The 15,866-nt window shown below is 36.7% G+C and overlaps 1 protein-coding gene across 9 annotated transcripts in view; it reads right to left on the minus strand.

The window, feature by feature from the left end:
* Positions 1–15,866, minus strand: part of LOC143217054 (uncharacterized) — a 73,054-nt gene that overhangs the window by 6,990 nt on the left and 50,198 nt on the right. For 4 of the 9 annotated variants that reach the window (XM_076440775.1, XM_076440765.1, XM_076440806.1 and 1 more), the window contains 7 exons: positions 6,763–6,880; positions 6,375–6,506; positions 6,165–6,188; positions 6,017–6,052; positions 5,360–5,524; positions 4,605–4,724; positions 4,101–4,174 (listed from right to left, as the gene is read on the minus strand). In XM_076440775.1, the coding sequence (XP_076296890.1) occupies positions 4,101–4,174; positions 4,605–4,724; positions 5,360–5,524; positions 6,017–6,052; positions 6,165–6,188; positions 6,375–6,506; positions 6,763–6,880 (669 nt within the window). Of the gene's footprint in view, positions 1–2,659; positions 3,648–4,100; positions 4,175–4,604; positions 4,725–5,359; positions 5,525–6,016; positions 6,053–6,164; positions 6,189–6,374; positions 6,507–6,762; positions 6,881–15,866 lie in introns of all 9 variants that reach the window. The other 5 variants (XM_076440816.1, XR_013010713.1, XM_076440826.1 and 2 more) reach the window with 5 other exon arrangements.

The raw sequence follows: 15,866 nt of genomic DNA on the forward strand, positions 1-15,866 counted from the left end.
ACTTAAGGTATGGCACAGAGTTTGAGACAAGAACAGGAGTGGCATTAGCCCGAAATCAGAGAACAGTTCAGTTTGCCCTCCCTCGGGCATTTCAATTGATTTAGAGGATAGGGCCCATGGACCCTGGATGAGCGGTTTTTTTTAAGGTATTGGGGGAACCAAACTTTCTACCCTAGTCTCACACTACCCCCCGTCAGGGTGCTGTACGTAAATGTAGTCTCTCCGCTCATCCTTAAACTAAAAAAAAGGGTATGCCACAGAGCAGCTACTAGATTTTGCTATTCCTCATACAGTAGAGTCCCATTCTAAGTTCGGCGGAGGAGGCCGTTCTATGTCAGTTCGTCTACCTATTCCACGGTAGGGAGCATACCCCGCGAGGGTGAACCACTACTAATTCAATTACAAAAGTTCTTTGTTTTTCCGCATTTGTATGAGGTTTTCACCTAGTCATTTGTGGCATTTTTCTGATTAAAATGATACTAAACACGATATAATTTCAACTGTATTTAGTGGTTTGTTAAGTTGTTTATGTAAACGTATGCTATATATACATATAGCATATGTTAAATATGATGACTGCGGATCTTTATGCAAAATAAAAATGCTTTGCATTAATTATGGGAAACAGGAATAACATAAAAACTGATTTCATCCCTTAACGGCTTTGTTACATTACAAGCAACATTACGACATTCTTGAATTTTTGAAATCTTTTACTGATTTATATTTCACCCAACCAATTTCCTCATAAATGCATAGAGATCCGCAGTCTAATGATAAATTATAAATTACGCTTCACGTGTCACAAAATGTCGCAAATATATTGGTAAAATTTCATTAAAAATATGTAAAAAATAAAGAAGTTTCAGTATTGCACTAGTATTGTCTCACCGATACGCTATCCTTTTCTACGTTCGGCGCGGTCGACGAAGCCACAAAAAAATCGTGTCCAGTCCCGATTTATGTCACAACACAGAACCGAGAATTGACTTAGAATGGGACTTCACTGTGTATTGTATATTTTATAAAAACAATTTAATTGGGATAAAAAGGATGTTGTGTACAATTTATTCTTTTTGTACACTCATCTTCTCATGTCTGCTTTTGTTGTTGATTTCTACAGTGTAATTAGTAATTAAAATAAAATTTCTATTATAGATAAAAACATTGTACACTATCTACCTATTATCTGTGTCATATCGTAAGCCAGATAGATCCATTTGCTCCAAATTCATCGATAACGATTGTTTTTTTTGAAAAATAAAGAATTTCCCTTGTAGAGCCAATTTTAAAAGATTCTGTGTGTGTACGAGTGTGGTTATTGTCTCGAAATAAAGAGGATGAAAAAAGAAGGAGTTTCAGAATTTACGAAAGCAAATAACGACACCAAAAACTATAAGGACCTTGAGGTTTTGCAGTGGCCCCCTAAATCACTTTCCAATGCATGTGATAGTATGTAATGTGATAAGATATATTTGAAAATGTGTCGACTATTTACATATTTTCATGAAAATAATCTAAAACAAAAATCTGACAGCTACCACTACGTTTCTAACGAAAATACGACATCTTTACTGTAAGTTTTTACAAATTATGTGAGTACACAAGGAGGATTTATTTTATTGTATAAGTAAATATAAGCTAAAACAAATATTCAATTAATGAATAGATTTAATAATACCACAACGTTTACTCTTTCCTAAAAAAAAAGAGTTAGAGGAGCATCAGTGTTCAGATGTTAAAAAATTAATCAACATAAACGAAAATGACCTCAACTGGCTTCAATGAGTTGTAAGAGAATCCTTAGAATTAGAATGACGTATTTATGTTACAACACAATAATATTAAAAACATGATAATAGTTTATTTCTTTGTAAATGATGTTCTGTCGCTTACTTTGTTGTGTCATTTTCGGGAATGATGAGATAATGGAACATGAAACGTAGGGTGTTGAAAGATATTAAGCATGAAATTTTAAGTAGAAACATAGTAGGAGAATAGAAAATAAATTTAAATGATTTTTTAGCATTTTTAATGCGAATCCTTTGTGAAAGAACATCACCCCAAGTAGACAACATTGGAATAGATTTAACATTTGTAAATTTACAATCATTTTTACGAGTTTGTGTATACATATATGTACAAAAAGTAGCAATTTTTATGCCATAAATTATATTTTTAGTACAGTAAATCTTCTATCGACGCAAAAAGGTGCTACACGATGGACGCAAAAACAAATATCCCCTCCACTGTAGTAATCTGATCTCGGCTCAGGTGTATCGGTGTGAACCACTAGTTCGGCACAGTTCAAAGGCCTGTGCGATTAATTGTCGATGAACATTTCGGGCGCAAAGAAGAACAGCGTATGGAAAAGAAAGAGACGCGGAGAGTCGCATTCGCTTCGGCCGCGCGCGGTCTCTCTTTACACGCGCTGTCCTTTACGTTCGGCTCGGACTTTGAAGCTCAAACAAATAGTGACCCGTCTACGATAAATGTAAACGAATCCCCCCGAGGCTTTTGCGTTTATAGAGGATTTACTGTATGTAGACTATACATCAAATGAAATAATACTTATAAATCTATATCGGCACTTGCGAATATTCTTCTTCGCAAAGGATTGCATGGTAAACTATTTGGAACAAAAGAACAATGAACTTACCGTACACGGCTATCAAAGGCAGCATGAAATATTGTTAATTGTAAATCCATTATAATCTCCAAACAATATAGTTGAGGAAAAAACTATTTACTTTGTGTCTTTTTACTGATCATACAGATTTATCTATTCATACTACATGCTAGGAGAATCAGTATGTTTAACAACGTTAAAACTTCACGGAGACACTTTTGAAGCAGATTTTACACTTTTCAATGTATACACAATCTATTGTTGGAACCATTAAGGTTGCAATGTGAACTGTTGAAATGTGAAATTTTATTAATGTACATTCTTATTAGGGCTTGCAATCGAATCCAAAATTTCGAAGGAGGGAAATGTGCACGAACAAAATAAAAGTAATACATAAAAGAGGTTTCCTTAAGATTAAAACTTCAATTGAAGCATAATGATCATCAAATGATTGTTCTTCAAAAACGAGTGAATAATATTTTCCATTTATTTTCATAGATACATTCGTACCGTGTTATAATGAAAGTTAAACAAACCTATGTCGAAACGCGTTAATACATTGTTAATATTTTGTTACTATAGACACAATAATCTGCGGTTGCGAATTATAATATTCAAACACAGAGATGAACAATGTAAAATATAATTTTACTATATTCTGTATAGAGCAAAATGATGAAAATAATAGTTGACGTAAGATTCGCTCACGAAGCCCAAATAAAATAAAAGGTTGATATATACAAACTTATTATACAATAGAAGTAGTGTGTACTATGTACATACATTTAGAAGCAATAAAAACGATTAGACGAATCAGCAAAGAAGGAAATAAACAGAGAAGGATTATCATATTGTTCTAACATGCAAAAGGAACTAGAAGCTTTCGTATCGAACAATTAAATAAGTGATTTTGATGTAGAAAAGATGCATGAATACAAGAGCATTTAATGCAGAAAGGAGTAAGTATCCCAATATTAAATCACACACACTGACGGACTCTACCTTCCCGATCCTGAAGCTGTCTCGCATGGAATCACCAAAGTTAGGTAAATGACCAGAGCAGCAAAAACAATAGGTTATTTATAACAAACATTCTACCGAAACATTAGAAATATATGTAATGTGTCACATGTTTTATTCAGAAGATTAGTGGTGACTTGTAGAATTATTTTCAATTGTACTTGTATTATTGTAATTTGTTTCGAGACAGCAAATAGATTAACTCTTGTCCTCGTTACAATAGAATACAATTGCGTTAATGAAAAATCTTAGGAACATAGTTCGCAACGTGAACGAAATACACAGCTGTTTCGGATGATAAGAATATCAAAGTCGACTGATAATAGTATAAAAATATTTTCTAAGATTTTTCTGCGAAATTAGCAATGTCGTTATATTCGTTCAACAGTATCAAAAATCAAATTACGATTAAATAGAGTGTACGAGTGAGGTCAAATAAAAAAAGTCTCACCTAACTACAGGCCCCATAACACCGTCCCTAGGTAGTGTTTGTAGGAGTGATGTACCTGCAGATCCTGGGCGTGTCTGTGCCCATAATTAAACATATTATAAATAAACAATGTGGGAAACGTAACGAAGTAATACGAAAAGATAGGAGAACTTGACAACTATATGTGTATAAATATGAAAAATCAAGATGTAATTGAACACATTCTGTGGGCAAAATAGTGAAGTGGAGAGAAGTATGGAGTATCGGTGTGAAGCAACTAGTAGTATTGCTTTCGGTTATCTAGTCACTAGTGCGGTGGTCAACTAGTGTTTGTTTTACGTGTGTATCTTTTGCCAGGAAGCGAAACAAAGAATAATTTTCTGGTCCATTATTCAAACCATATTCGGACTAAACATAATTAGCAAAGATGGAAGGAAAACATTCAACAGTAACTCTCCGATTATTAAAATCTTCTTACTAATCAGTGAACTGTAATCATTGCGAAATATTCAGTTGGAAATATACCTTGTCGGTTTGCGTTGCAGCATTGCAAGTATCCATGGATAGGATATTGTTACGACTATTGGTTATTGCACAGTTTTGCCTTTCAATGTTGTTAGGTCCTTGAAGCTTCGCCATCTGGAACTAACAAGTAAAACTGGTTAAAAAAGTGTATATTAAAGACGTTAACACTCTTATTCATTCTTTCTGTAGGTTTTTTATGCATAGAATACTACCCCAGAGAGAGTGTCAGTCAGGTGTGTCTCGAGCAGATATCGGGCATAGCCTGCAATCGTACGAAGCGAGCAGATTGCGGACAGAATGCCGGCAGAACGATGCTCGAAGCTGAGTGTGCAAGGAGTCTGCTCGATTTTGGACAGCACACCATACCAGCATAAAGCGATACTTATTCGGACGCAGATGTATGGCATTCTGCTGGCCTGGTGTGGTGGCTCAGAGGACAGAATGAAGGCAGCTTGGTCCTGAATTCTGCCTTTGTTATAGAGGACAGCACGGTCGCTTAGTGTGACCTGCCCTGTATAACGGCATCCGCCACATTAGTGCGACCGTGCTGCCCTTTACAACGAAGGCAGAATTCAGGACCTGACTGCCTACATTTTGCCCTCAGTTTGTGCCGGCACACCGTGACAGCATAAAGCGATACTTATTCGGACGCAGATGTATGGTATTCTGCTGGCACAGCCTGCTGTCCAAAATCGAGCATTTTGTTTACTGGGGTGCTAGCTAAGAATGACTACACGGCATGTGATTCAATTTACCTGTAATACTTGTATGGTTCGGTCTTTGTCTTCCACTTGTCCTTGCAAGAACACTATCTGCCTGCGTAAATCAGCCAATTCATCAACAATGCTACTTTCTTCACTTCCTGGGGAAGTATTAACATCTGCGGTGTCTCCTTCGTTTAGGTTGTAGAAGAGGCCATTCTGAAATTTCATTGTTTACATGAATGAAAGTAAGTAATTCTTCAACGAATTTTTTATATTTAACAAGTTCGCTGTTAGTATTTGCCTCGATGACACCTTTCATAGTTATACTAGACTTCGGAAGTTTATGCAAAATAAAAAGTTTGTGCATCAATTGCAAGATGCAGGAGCTAAATATTTTCTATTCTACATTAATAACTTTAATGTGATGAAAATAATATATTAATAATTGCAAAATCTTTTTAAATATTTTCACTGTTTTAAATTGCACTTGCTCATCTTTGTTATAAATGCATAAAATTCGGAGTCTAGTTATAACTTTCATTTAGATAAAACGTATCCTTTTATAAAATGGTTTTCCATAACGACATATGTCAGATTAATGTGATTTTATAACTATAGATAAGATCATGCACCTTGTACGCATGCTACGGGCGACGGCGAACGTGTTAATATGATTTTAAATTATAGAGATCTTTAAAATATAATTACCTTTATAGTATTATCGAATGGGGTGAGAGTTTCTGCCTGTGGATACAAAAGAATACATCACACGTTATTCAGCAGTTTCGATAAGGAATATTAACAATTAGATACAATATAAAAATGTGTGCAATAAATAAACAAAAATACAACATACCCTCTTCAACCCGTTCTCTTCTGACTTCAAGGATAAATCATGGTTGGTGATAATAATGAAAAATAATTAAAAAAAACTGTGTGTTAATATAGAAGCTCATCGAAATTGTGCGATATAAATAAACGGAATGTGTTCTTGCAATAAACAAAATATTTGATTATAAGTCTGATATAATCGAGGAACTCGAACGTGTATTGTTATTTAGCATACCCCTTGAAGTAATTGCTTCAGTTTCAGGACCGTTGTTTTTATGGAAACAATGTCTTGAAACATATCTGCGTACGCATCTCTGTCGATCCGAATGTCCAGCTCATTTATTCTGTCGATGGTTGGTGACTGAACCTGAATCAAATTAATTTCACTTTCTACAGACAAGATCAGATTAACACAAATACAGTAAAGTCTTGATCAAAGCCGGATCCTCGGGTACAGCATGAAACAAGATATTTTCACTTTAACTGTATTTATGAGGAATTTAGTTAATTAATTTTATTGATCGTCGAACTTACGAAAATGAGTTTTTCGACGAAAATTTTTACGTTTTCTGCTTTATTTTAATCGTTCCATCTATTTACTATGTTGAACGGGATTTACTTACATTCCTCAATGTTCTTAAAGGACTGGCGAATGGCCGACTCCGTGTGCTGTCTAGAAAACGTGGTGAATCGGTGACAGATCTACTTCGCCATGCCTTGTTCGTTTTGTCACAATCGTTTCTAAAACAAAAACGAAACCGAGACATTCTTACTTCGTTCTTAAATTTTGATTATGTTCTCTTACCTGAAAATAAATTTAACCGAGTACCACTGTACTTTCTTTGAAGTTTTCTTATGTGACTAAATCTCCCGTTCGAAAACCCATAGATTCTAGGGGTGGACGGGCACCCGAAAATTTTGGGGTAAACTTTCTCTTGCGTAACCAGAAATTTTTGTCTTTGTCCTAAACATTTTTGCCTTTTTCTTACGTTATCCAATAGACTTGGACGAGAAGATGTGAGAAATCCAAGTTTCGATCCCGGAGGATCAATGGTTCAAAAGTTATAAGTGTTTAAAGTTACAGTAAAGTCGCGATAGTTGTCAACGACCGGGTATCAGTGTTGTTAGATTCTAGCGTCAGTGAAGTACAAAGTTGGGGTACCTTGGTCACCCCCGCATAATTTCGCAAAATGTTCTTTTATGGAAAGGTCTCAGATGCGCAGGGTTTTTGGGGAAGAGCAATTACAGTTGTTCGGTATTACCCACGAAGGTACATAGTGCCGCATGGTTTAACGAAGTTTTGAAGCATTCCGGCCGTTGCTTAGGACTGCAGAACGCACATACGTTCCTGTATTTGGTTGCGTATACGCGCGCAGGCCGCCCAATCTAACAACACTGCCGGGTATGCGATAGTTGTAAGGTGCCTACTCACTCCACTGCCGGCCAAGAAAGGACAGCGTATGGGAAAGAAAGAGACGCGGACAGTCGCCATCTCCGGCACAGTTCAAAGGCCCGCGTGTTCTCCTTGATCCGTATTTACATGCTGTCCTTCTCTACGTTCAGCTTTCGATTGAACTCTCGGCCGGTCGGCGCGGTAGACGCAGTCATAAAGAAATAATGCCGGTACGCGATAGTTGTCCGTGCAGAACACAGGCTGGTTGACAACTATCGCGACTTTACTGTAATTTAAAGACCATTACCCGACCTGATCTTGACTTTGGGTACCCGAAATTTCTGGGTACCTGGGCGCTACCAGAGTATCAAGAATTTTCGGGACCAGACCCGACCCGATCCGAATTTCCGGGTACCATCCGCCCACACCTAGTAAATTGGAGTGCAAGGAGTTAAGGGGATGAAAATACCTTGTGGTATGACCGATGGCTCGCGGTATGGAGGAAATGTGAGCGTTATTAAGCGGATTGTTGGTGGTTTTTCGTTGCCTGGGTACCGGCGAACCCGCCGTTGGCGTTGAACTGTCCGAGGACAAGCCCGAGTCACGTGTCTCTCTACCGTTCGGACTGGCAGCAAGTCCGTTTTCGTTAGTCGCGTTCACATTAGCAGTAGCAACCGCGGTTCGCGTGGACAGAACAGTTCGTCTTTTTGCACCTCTTGATATCCCCGATGCAGACACCGGCGACATCGACGATGCCATTATATTCGTTCAACTGCATCGGGTGCTCCGAAACTACCGTTCTTTCACTAATTTTCGCACACTCGCTATCAATTAATTCGCGACTTCATTTAGAGTTCATATTCCACATCACTAATCAGCCATTGGATAATATCGCATTTCAAAGGCTCTAACTGGATGAAGACAACAGTAGTACCTCGATTATCCGGGCCTCTGATGTTCGAATTCTTTATCGTCTGAACACTATCCATAAAGAATTAGTTTGCGTTAAATCAACCCATACGCTACAGGATTTACTGCACACTTCAATAAGGATTAACTTCAGCACTGAAACTATGTAATTGTTGTATTATCCGAACAATCATGTTCCAATAATTAGCACGGATAATTGAAGTTCTACTGTATTTTTTGTATTTGTTCTCAAGAACGTTGTTAGTTGGACATTGCGACTAAGTGTTCATTCTATTTTATTTCAGAAATTGCTACAGACATACACATGTATAGTTCGATTATATCCCCATAAGTATAGTAACTTTAAAATAATTCAGAAATACTATACATTTGATCTTATGTAAATCAGTGAAATAAGTATTGGCACGAAAGTGAAAGGGCTAATATTTGATTAGAGTGTGGTAATTTCATGTACAGGGTGTCCCACGTAACTGTCGCCATGATTTTCCGGGCACTTCCGGTAGGTGGGTAAAAAGATGTTGGAAAGAGAATGAATTAGTTTTTAGTCGGCTACGGAAATTTGTTCATGAAGAATGAAGGTCACCTTCATTTTTTTAAAAATGGCACTACATATGTTTTAGTACATAATATTGTTTATGTCTATGTTTATTGTTTATGAGTTCAACCGGCCTATTATACTATGACCTTGACAAAACCTCAACAGTAAGACAAGGTTGAGTTGTTGATATTGGTCAAGATAGAGCGATCTCTCGAATGAAATATCTTACAAATAATTCATCTTCGACAGAAAAAACGTGTCTTCAGTTTCCCATCCGCTGCATATCAAGCAGAAGCATTTTAGGAGAAGATGAACGATGGATTGCGAAAGTAGAGGCTTCAATCTTTAGAGTGCATCCGCGTTTCTACGATTCCTTTTTCAAAATTACAACAGTTTGAACATTTTACGTTGAAATTTAGCGTTCGAATAGTTGTCGGAAGCACAACGATTAAATTGGAAAGTGATAGTTGATCGCGACGATTATTTCCCGGGTGAAGCGAGAACCGCGAAAGGATCATTCGCGCAATGATCTTTTCGGGGCGCACGAGGGTTCGGGGATGGAACCGGTGAAGTGTAAACAACGCAGCGTTTTCAAAATGGCCCGGCGAAACACGGAGTTCGGATCGCAAGCGCGAACTTACGGCACTGATCAAGATAATTTATTCAACTGCACAATGATTTGCGCAATGCGGTGTCTGGAGGGTGCGTTTCAGTTGCACACCGGCGATTTTTGTGCAGGCACCGCATTATTGGCGGGAAACAGGGGGTGGACGCGTTCGCAGGTGACACGTGACAACTCGACAGGTATACAGTTTCGCGATGATCACTGTTAGGATCGCCATGTAACCGGCGCGGAGCGATCTGTGGAATGAGCAGGATCGCCGAGTCGCATCGCGTCTCGTTTCATCTCGTTTCTCTCCTCATCCCTCTCCTCTCCCTCTCTCTCTCTCTGTCTTTCCTTCTCTCGCCCCCAATCCTCCTTTTCCGACGAGTATCTCGCACCTGCGCAACAGGATTACAGTGTTTCGCTCGATATCACGAGGATTGCGCCAAATAAGACGCAAGAGAGGGGCTGACGGTAAACGAATGGGGGTGAACACCAGTCTACGGAATTCTGTGCTTATGAATCCGTATTATGAACTGCTTACGGGATTCTTAACACTTTACTGACCGGCGATTCCGAGCAAAAACCGTTCAGACTTTTCATTTCAATACACAGAGTGTTGTAATATTCATGGTAGAACTGTAAAGGAGTGATTCTACGTGGTAGAATAAATTGAAAATATCGCATCAATTTTTTGTTCTTTCGACGCCTCGTTTTTGGAAAAATCGAGTTTGTAAATTCAGCGAATACGCGCGCTGTTGAACAGGAATCGTCTGACGCGTCTGTTCATGACCTACCGGTTCTACTTCTTAAGCTATGTCCACAGTGAAGCAACATCGCGCAACTTTCTTCGTGTTTAACTTCTTCTTCTTCTTTTATTCGGTGGAAAAACGAGGAGGCAACAAGAGGCGATAAAAAGTTTCTCGGGGTTGTTTCAGTGTGGATATAGCTTAACAAATGCCTCGGATAAAAATATTCAACACGTGTTTTTGCGTATCGGTCATCGTCCACATTGAGGGGATGAAAGCAACCCTTAAGATTTGGGATCAACAACACGATATTCTAGAAAGTTTACGCTATCATCTACAAAACAAGCTCGTTAATTTCCCTCAGCACGAGATGGAAAAATATTGTTACATGACCAAACGCAAAACGATTCAGAAACACATATTCCATGTTTTTATTCATAGATACGTGCTTGTATAAAAATGAATTAATAATTAGTAAAAAGAGTTGCAAACAAATTCGAGACTTTTAGACATCCGTTAAAAACAGAGAACTTTTCTCTAAAATTTTCTTATGCAATTACATTCTCTATTCGAAAATCTATTGAAAAAGATTTTGACTGTTATAAGTATAAACAATAAGTTTTCAATCCTTCAAGGGGGCCGATGGACGATAAACAAATATTTTCCTAGGAGCTATCTCTCACATAAGTTTCATTAAAATCGGTTGAACTATCGGAGGATTAAATATGCTTCTCAGAGGGTTTTTTGAATTTCCAGTCTTCACGACTGCTTTAGGAACTCTTTGGCAAACCCTACCGAGATTTTGGTGCCAACATCAACAATTTATGACGTCTGGGTTCTACCTTCCGATATCAATTGAATATTTTCACCGCAGTAAACGCTCCACGAGTGCAATAACCTTGATTTATAAGACTGACTTCTTCCATTCAATGTCTAACCGTAACTTACTCGCATCTCGACACATTTATATTATCTCGAAACATATATTCTTTCCTTAAATAACAAAAAGAAAAATAAGGAAAACTTTTCTCAAGACCGCTTAATAAAATCAAAACAAACTCTTAACCTTCATACGTCCTTCAGAGTGAAATTTCACCAACTTTTTGGTTCTAAATACTGTCGAACATTTTATTTCTTTCTGTTCCTGTTGTATATCTCTAAAATGTAGAATTATAAATGAAACGAAATTTGCCGATTTAAACAGTAAAACAAAAATGAAAGAACCATGTTTTTCATTCATAGTTTTAAGTCGCATCGACTGTTAGGTTACTAGCGATATCATGAAATAAGTCAGAATGTGCTACATTATTTGTTTGAATTCTACGATCTTTTATGCAATTATTTTCGAGGAGCGCAAAATTGAAAAGATCTTTCCGAAACTAAATGTAATACAGTGAGTGTACAACGTATATTCGTAAGCCCTTTAAAATAGAATAACTTTTTTATAATTGTACCAAACGACTTGACTTTCTATAATCAAATAGAAGCATTGGTTTACGAAATGATATGCAAAGAAGATTAACCAAAAATTATAATTTACAAGGTTACATGCAAAAATAAAAAAGGCATTTTCTAAAACTTTTTTATTTGGGCTCTCAATGAAAATTTAAAATATATGTTTTGTAGATCCATGTTAGTTATATACATGCTGAAGATCTCATCGAAATCGGTTGACACAGGAAAAAAGATTTTAAGCAGATTTTAAGTCGTGTAAAAATACGATTTCCACCATTTTTAACCACTTGTAGCTCGTGTGTATGTTAATCGATTTCGATGAAATTTTCAGCATGTGTGTAACTACTATGTATAGATCTACGAAACATATATTCTAAATTTTCTTGAAAGTAACCTTGTAAATTATAATTTTTCGAAAATCTTTTTTGCATATCATTTCATAAACCAATGCTTCTAATTGATTATAAAAAGTCAGCTTGTTTCGTACAATTATAAAAAAGTTATTCTATTTTAAAGGGCGTACGAATACTTTTTACACTCAATGTATATAAAACTGAAGATGGTGGGAACAAATCTGCAAGATTCTTTTCTTCGTAATCACTTGATAATAGAAGTTAAAATTGTTTGGTCAGTCCTTGTACGTGAGCGACGCATTGCGTTGACGTTGACGATAATTTTACGCACCGAGAGGTTTCGATAATGCTAGATCGTTTCTGCTGCAAGTTCAGTTGCGACAATGTTGGTGTACAAAGGCTGGAACCGTTTTTATGGAAAAGGAAGCTATTGGCACAAGAAGAAAGCAAGACGAGAGAAGAATTAAGACAGGAGAAAAATGAAAGAAAAACACAATGAAAAAAGAACTCGGTTAACTAGTAACGCTCTGATTAACGTCGAAACTGTTCTGCTTAGCATAAATTCTCGGTTTCGTGACGATCACTCATCATACCTTCGGTATTCCGATTTCGTTTCGATCAATGCACCTCGGATTGGAATGGTGGACATTTTCTAAAATACGTTTCCGCTTCGAAGCATTTAGTGTATAAATTAAGAGGTGGTGAAACCGGAGTTTACCAACTTTAAAAAGATCTATTTCTTTTTCGTTTACTTAATAAAGCAAATAATTAATAATATATTAATATAATAGAAATATATAATAATATATTAATAATTAATATTTTTAAGATAACGAAGCCGTTAAATGAATTCAAAAGTTACTTTCTCTGCCAGTGTTTGTTAGCTAACAGGAAAGGCTGGAGAACCCGGAAACTTAGATAATTATAAAACTTGATGGTAGAGTAGGTCAACCGAAACACACGTAATTTTTTATTTCTGTTGCAGTACGATTTCAGAAGTGGAAAAAAGCAGAATTTTCTTTCGTGCGAAATATTTCGAGAATGATATCTATGGAACTAGAATAGGAGAATAATTTTTTTTTAAATTTCAACTTTCTCTCCAAGTTACTCTCATTAGACTTTTCTAATATTACTAAAAGTTCTCGTTCTTTTCAGGTGACAATTTAAGAAAGACAAGCATTATAAAGGATAAGAAACACAATTTTATAATCTTCTCCAGATTCTTTAGTAGTTCCACTAATTTATATCAACATGGAAATAAATTACAGTAAATTACAGTACGATATATTAGCGAGTTCGCCTATCCCCTCCACCTTCGGTGCGGTCACAAAAAATAGTAGCGCTACACGATCTATGCCGGAGCACGGACAGAGGATCTGGCTTATTGTTAGATGAAGACTTTACTGTAATATCAAGTCAATCCACGAAGATACGTTTTATGAATTAAGCTCGGAAAACAAACGAGGTGACGATAGAACAAACTAGTTTCAACTACGTTTTTGCGTTTGCTCGTGTACCAAACAATAGCCGGTTTTAACACGCTTGCATAATGCCATAGATATGCATTCATGAATGCGCAGCGCGCGAGGTGAACTTCTATGCATTTGTTTTAAACCTGTTTTTAATAAGAACTGTCTGATAATGTGCACTCCTTAAGAAATGTTGTAGGTCAAAAATAATAATCAGTGACAAAAACAAGCGGGTCACATTTAAAAGAGAGAGTAGGAACATTAAAATAGTTTTAAAATATCGTAGCACACAACTTCAACTGCTCGTTTTCATATAATTACATGTTATCCTTTCAATCATATCTAGTTTCCCTTCTTACCCATTGCATATCGTAATGGTAGTTAACTTCCTGGTATGTGGTAGCAATTGAATAAAAGTTCCTAACAAAATATACTTTACTGTTACATGAAAGTAGTAACGTAACTTTAAAACGAGGAAACGAATTTTGCGATCTTTCCATCTTTTTATCAGGAACTTCATCCATTGGAACAAACAGATTGGTGTGAAACTTTGTTCAAAATATCGTTGTTTGTTAAATGTGTTTGCCGTTACAACACCGCAACGTCTGTTGTCTAAAGTGCATGATTTCTCTTGCCGAAATAATATAATCTAATCAACGTACAAATTGGATTAATAATTCTTTTCCTATGCATCATATTTAATATTTTCCACTGAAATTTTATTAACTAGGACGTGTGTCCTTAAATGTTTGTTAACTGGGATGTATAATCAGGCCAGTTTTGCCGGCTTCAGAGTGTAATATAATATCTTTCAAAAATATGGTAAGTACGAAAGCAACTGTTCAATAATTATTTGTGTAATATGGAACTATTAGCGATTTTTCCAGATGAGAGTTGGGCAAAAATTTAATCAACAATTGACGAATAAATTTCTACTTCAATCGTTAACCGCAATTAACAATTAATATTAATTAATAATAATTAAGGTTCTGGGCAACGCTAAAATCGAATAATTTTTTCAGACGTTCCTCCGTTGTGGCTGCTAGAGCCTCCTGCAGTAATTCTCGAGTTTACCTCGCTTTCCTCTCGCTTTCTCACCGTTAGTGCCGCCTATTTACGATGCTCCCTTCCGTTCTAGTGATTTCCTCTTCCTCTTTACCTCCCTCTTCGCTTCCTCTTTTTTTTTTTATCTTTCCCTCGGTGTGCAGCTCTAAGAGCCGTGAAAGAGAAACGAGAACAACGTCTGCCGAGGCCAAACATCTCGTAGTTCCTACTTAAATAGCAATTATGCCTGCGAGGACGAATTACCATCGAGACGGGCGCTATTTTTTCTCGTAACTTGACGTAAAGTGGACTTCAGAGATCGGCGACTACTTTTACGTTGAAATTAACGCTAAACCGACCGAGCACTAAAAGCGATTAAAATTTTTAGCTTACATAATGACAATACTCTATTTATTTAAATGTTCTGCAATTTTTATGACAATATGTGCTTGGAGAAAGAAATTTACCAGCAGAAAGCATATATAGCAGAAATATTAAATCATTTGACCAGCAGTGGTAGCATTGGTGTTAAATGGTTAAAAAATACGACTATGTGGGAACGTCACTAGCCTGTACTACAAAATTCGTGAACATTTCATCGATCGGTGCACGCAGTGTTTACCAAATTATCATATTTCTGTTTATTTTTTTTTTTTTTTGAAATCTACGAATATGGTTTACTTTTCGTGCAAAATTTTAATCAAAACATCGCATCAGTCCGCCGAACCTTGTGATACTGTTTAATCACAGGAGATAACGAAAATATCGTCATTATTTCAAACTTCGTGTGATCCACTAAGCAATTACCATTAGAAATAATCGTTTACAGATTCGTTCACAGAAAGCTGTTACATTTATTTATTCAAGTTGTATATAAAATCTCATATTTTCTGTTAAAGTTAATATAAATCGATTTTTATTCGGAAAGTATATAAACGAATGTGTACGTTACTGTAAATTCACTAATATCAATGTTTTCACATTCAACGTTTCTAGTAATTTAATTTTCTTTTTGTGGTTTATGGCATGTCCACGTCGTAGCTCGATCGGAGGCATTATTCTCAAGGAGTACCCCCACTTCTCCCGCTCGCGAGTCTCGCTCCCCGTAGCGGCCATAGTGCTTGGAGCAACTAGGGAGAAGTGGGGGTATTCTTTGAGTTTGTCTCCGATTGTGAGCTACGATCTGAACACG

The sequence above is a fragment of the Lasioglossum baleicum genome, chromosome 2 (genome assembly GCF_051020765.1).
Source record: "Lasioglossum baleicum chromosome 2, iyLasBale1, whole genome shotgun sequence".
Lineage (NCBI taxonomy): Eukaryota > Metazoa > Arthropoda > Insecta > Hymenoptera > Halictidae > Lasioglossum > Lasioglossum baleicum.